At 46.0% G+C, this 3,803-nt stretch overlaps 1 protein-coding gene across 6 annotated transcripts in view; it reads left to right on the plus strand.

The window, feature by feature from the left end:
- The first annotated feature begins 1,705 nt into the window (after positions 1 to 1,705).
- LOC129813256 (alpha-actinin-1) overlaps positions 1,706 to 3,803 on the plus strand; it is a 195,728-nt gene continuing 193,630 nt past the window's right edge. For all 6 annotated transcript variants that reach the window (XM_055865556.1, XM_055865558.1, XM_055865561.1 and 3 more), the window contains exon 1: positions 1,706 to 2,170. In XM_055865556.1, coding sequence (XP_055721531.1) covers positions 2,054 to 2,170 — 117 coding nt within the window. In that variant the 5' untranslated portion in view covers positions 1,706 to 2,053. The remainder of the gene's footprint in view (positions 2,171 to 3,803) is intronic.

Below are 3,803 nucleotides of genomic sequence, written 5' to 3' on the forward strand. Positions count from 1 at the left end.
ATTTCTCTATTTTCTTTCTCTCTGTATTGTTGGGAAGGTCCCGTCAGGAAGCATTTCACTGTTAGTCCACAACCTGTTGATTACCAAACATGTGAGGAATAAACTGTGATTTGATTTTGTTTCTTTGGTGTAATAATGAACCGAGAATAAATGCTCCTTTAACGGTCTTGCTGCAACCCTTCCTCTCCTTACCTGTGAAAAACAGATTTTGAATACAATCACTGTCCTAAACTCTTGTTGAATACAGTAGGCTACACAGTCTTTCATTGTTTGTTTGCGGTTCTCCTCACCTCTGCACAGTAGTAACACACTCAGCCTGCTGTGAAAGGAACTCTGCCTCTTTAAACACAGACCAGTCTGTAGCCTGCGCTTGATCTGTGACATCACTTTCCCGAACATTCACCCGCTTGGAAGTTTGTCCATATATGGAAGAGCGTTCCAGTTTCATGTAGCCAATAAGAACTACGCAAGACTGACCTGGGCTACCCCGTTGTAGGCTATTCAGTTTAGTTTTCCCCCTGCGGAGAGGGAGCGAGGCCTTCACGCAGCGCGTAGTTCCAGTATGTGGTTTTACCTTACAAGGTAGAGAGACCGTGGCCACGGCAACACGGCTCTGTGTGTTTAGATGACAGGGTTGAAGCCGTCCGATGGCGCATCACCTCGCACAGGCCAGCTCAGCCAACCTTCTTGGTAATCTTGGGGACAAAAGAAACATGGAATCTGAGCTGCGATGAATGACGATATCTCAAGAGTCACGAGCAGGAAACTCGGTTGATATGTGAAAAAATAAATAAACAAAAGTACAAAAAAATTTAACACATGGTAACTTTATAACTACCGGTAAAATATTAACAAAATTAAAAACTTTACAACTCATTGGAATTGTCTTGAATTTGCTTCAGCCATTTGTTGGAGCCATTGCGTAAAAGCGCGTGAAATTGTAGGCTCCATTGATTTGTAATTAATGGACAATTAAGCCTTTTTACAGACTCCATGTCTGGCACATTACCGTTATTATGTAGCCATCAGCGTTAAATAATAATCATTCGTAGCCTTTAACCTCAGTCATTAATGACCGGGGAGGGCATTGTCGCTTTATGGAAATGTGTTAACAAGTTGCCTTTAGATGGCGTGTGTCAGTGGAGGCTACTGACGGGAGGACGGCTCATAACGGTGACTGGAACGGAGCAAATGGAATGCCATCAAATACATGGAAACCATGGAAACCACGCGTTAGATGTATTTGTGTGTCAACAAGTGGCCTAGAAGACGCGACTCGTATCCGTCTATCCTTACTATAAATGACCATCATGGGGGGTTGTGGTCTCCTCTTCCAGGTGGTTAAGTGCGGCTTCTGAAAATAACCTGCAGCTATAGGCTATACTGTTTCGGAGGATGTACGCCTTTTTGGCGTAGCCTACACTGAAATGGTAAATTACCGCAATACAGGTGCTAATGTTTGCGAACATTACGAATTTAGGTATTTAAATTACATTGTTTCAAACAAAATTAAACACTTTGACAGATTAGTATGTATCCAATCCAAGTCCCCGTATGTCCAGAGCAGACAACCTATACTAATACAATCAGCGTACAATAAGTAGTTGCACTGACAGCTGCTACAGCCAATTATGTGTGCCTGGTCGATAGTGGGAGGGCCTTTACAACTCCCCTGTATCCAATCACGTTGTATATTTTCGCCATTGAAGTTAATTTTCTTCTTCACAGCAAGATTTTGCTTCTGTCGGCAGCATCGCTCAAGGATCTGCCTACTTAAGAATAGTGCTGTAGCTCGGAGGTTGAAACAAATTGAAAGAAAAAGAAAGGCGAGCGGCTTGTGTGATTTTATCAGAGAGCGAGAGAGAGAGAGAGAGGGAAAAAAAGAGTCAGCGAGAGAGATATAGTGAAGCCGGGGACGACCGTTAATTTAATTCACACTGTCTTGATCGTGTGCGAGTGCGGGAGACGGTCGGTAACGTATTGTTGCAACATCACCTCCGGTCCACCACCGAGTGAGTCCCGTGGATTACAGGAGCGTGAAGAAGTAGAATTCATGCCTACTTTCGACATGGATCCCTATGACGGAGATGAAAATAATTACATGCCTCAGGAAGATGACTGGGACCGGGATATGCTGTTGGACCCGGCGTGGGAGAAGCAGCAGAGAAAGGTGAATACAGTTCATATATATATATATATATATATATATAGTGATCTAGCTTCCTCTTTCCTGGTGTGGTGCAGCAGTGAGATGAGAGGGGAGAGGCACATATAAGCGCGCAGCAGGAAACCTGTAGGCTATTTTGAAATTGATCCTGGTCTTGGGAACCGGGAAGATTAACATATAAACGTTTGTGTATTATTGACATCAGGGGGTGTTTTTGTAACCATTTTTTTTTTACACGGCATTTATTTAGCTCTGAGTTAGATAGGCTAACCAATGTGCCAACTGTCATATTGCAAATTCGCCATAACTTTTGAGTAGCCTAATGGTTTGAGTAGCCTAAACATTACATTAAGGATTTAGGCTAGTTCTATCTAACGTGTAAAAGCAGCCGCCCGGCTGTAGTTGAAGCAGCATAGTGTCTGCTGTAGCCCCCCGACGAATGGCCTAATCTCCCGTCACCCATCCCTGCTACAAAAAAAAGAAGAAGAAGATTACTACTGGAAATAGTCCGCCCACCTCGCAGAGCAACAGATGTCAGACATGTGTTCCTACTGCTGTATCATGTCTCCTCTCCCCTTTGCTTTCCTTCTCATCTCCTCTTCCCTCCTCTCCCCTTTCCTCATCCTCTCCTCTCCCCTTCTCCTCTTCCCTCCTCTCCTCTCCCCTTTCCTCACCCCCCCTCCCCTTTCCTCCTCATCTCCTCTTCTCTCCCCTCCACTTACCTTACCCCATCTCCTCTTCTCTCCCCTCCACTTCCCTTACCTTACCTCATCTCCTCTTCTCTCCCCTCCACTTCCCTTACCTTACCTCATCTCCCTTTCCTTCCTTCCTTCCTCCTCTCCCCTTCCTTTCTCCCCTCCTCCTCTCCCCTTCTCTCCTTTCTTCTCCTCCTATTGTAGGTGTCCCTATCTACCTCAGTTCTCTCCTCCTCCTATTGTAGGTGTCCCTATCTACCTCAGTACCCCTCTCCTCCTCCTATTGTAGGTGTCCCTATCTACCTCAGTACCCCTCTCCTCCTCCTATTGTAGGTGTCCCTATCTACCTCAGTACCCCTCTCCTCCTCCTATTGTAGGTGTCCCTATCTACCTCAGTTCTCCTATCCTCCTCCTATTGTAGGTGTCCCTATCTACCTCAGTTCTCTCCTCCTCCTATTGTAGGTGTCCCTATCTACCTCAGTACCCCTCTCCTCCTCCTATTGTAGGTGTCCCTATCTACCTCAGTTCCCCTCTCCTCCTCCTATTGTAGGTGTCCCTATCTACCTCAGTTCTCTCCTCCTCCTATTGTAGGTGTCCCTATCTACCTCAGTTCTCCTCTCCTCCTCCTACTGTAGGTGTCCCTATCTACCTCAGTTCTCTCCTCCTCCTATTGTAGGTGTCCCTATCTACCTCAGTACCCCTCTCCTCCTCCTATTGTAGGTCCCTATCTACCTTAGTTCCCCTCTCCTCCTCCTATTGTAGGTGTCCCTATCTACCTCAGTTCTCTCCTCCTCCTATTGTAGGTGTCCCTATCTACCTCAGTACCCCTCTCCTCCTCCTATTGTAGGTGTCCCTATCTACCTCAGTTCCCCTCTCCTCCTCCTATTGTAGGTGTCCCTATCTACCTTAGTTCCCCTCTCCTCCTCCTATTGTAGGTGTCC

Source organism: Salvelinus fontinalis, chromosome 16 (assembly GCF_029448725.1).
Source record: "Salvelinus fontinalis isolate EN_2023a chromosome 16, ASM2944872v1, whole genome shotgun sequence".
Classification (NCBI taxonomy): Eukaryota; Metazoa; Chordata; class Actinopteri; order Salmoniformes; family Salmonidae; genus Salvelinus; species Salvelinus fontinalis.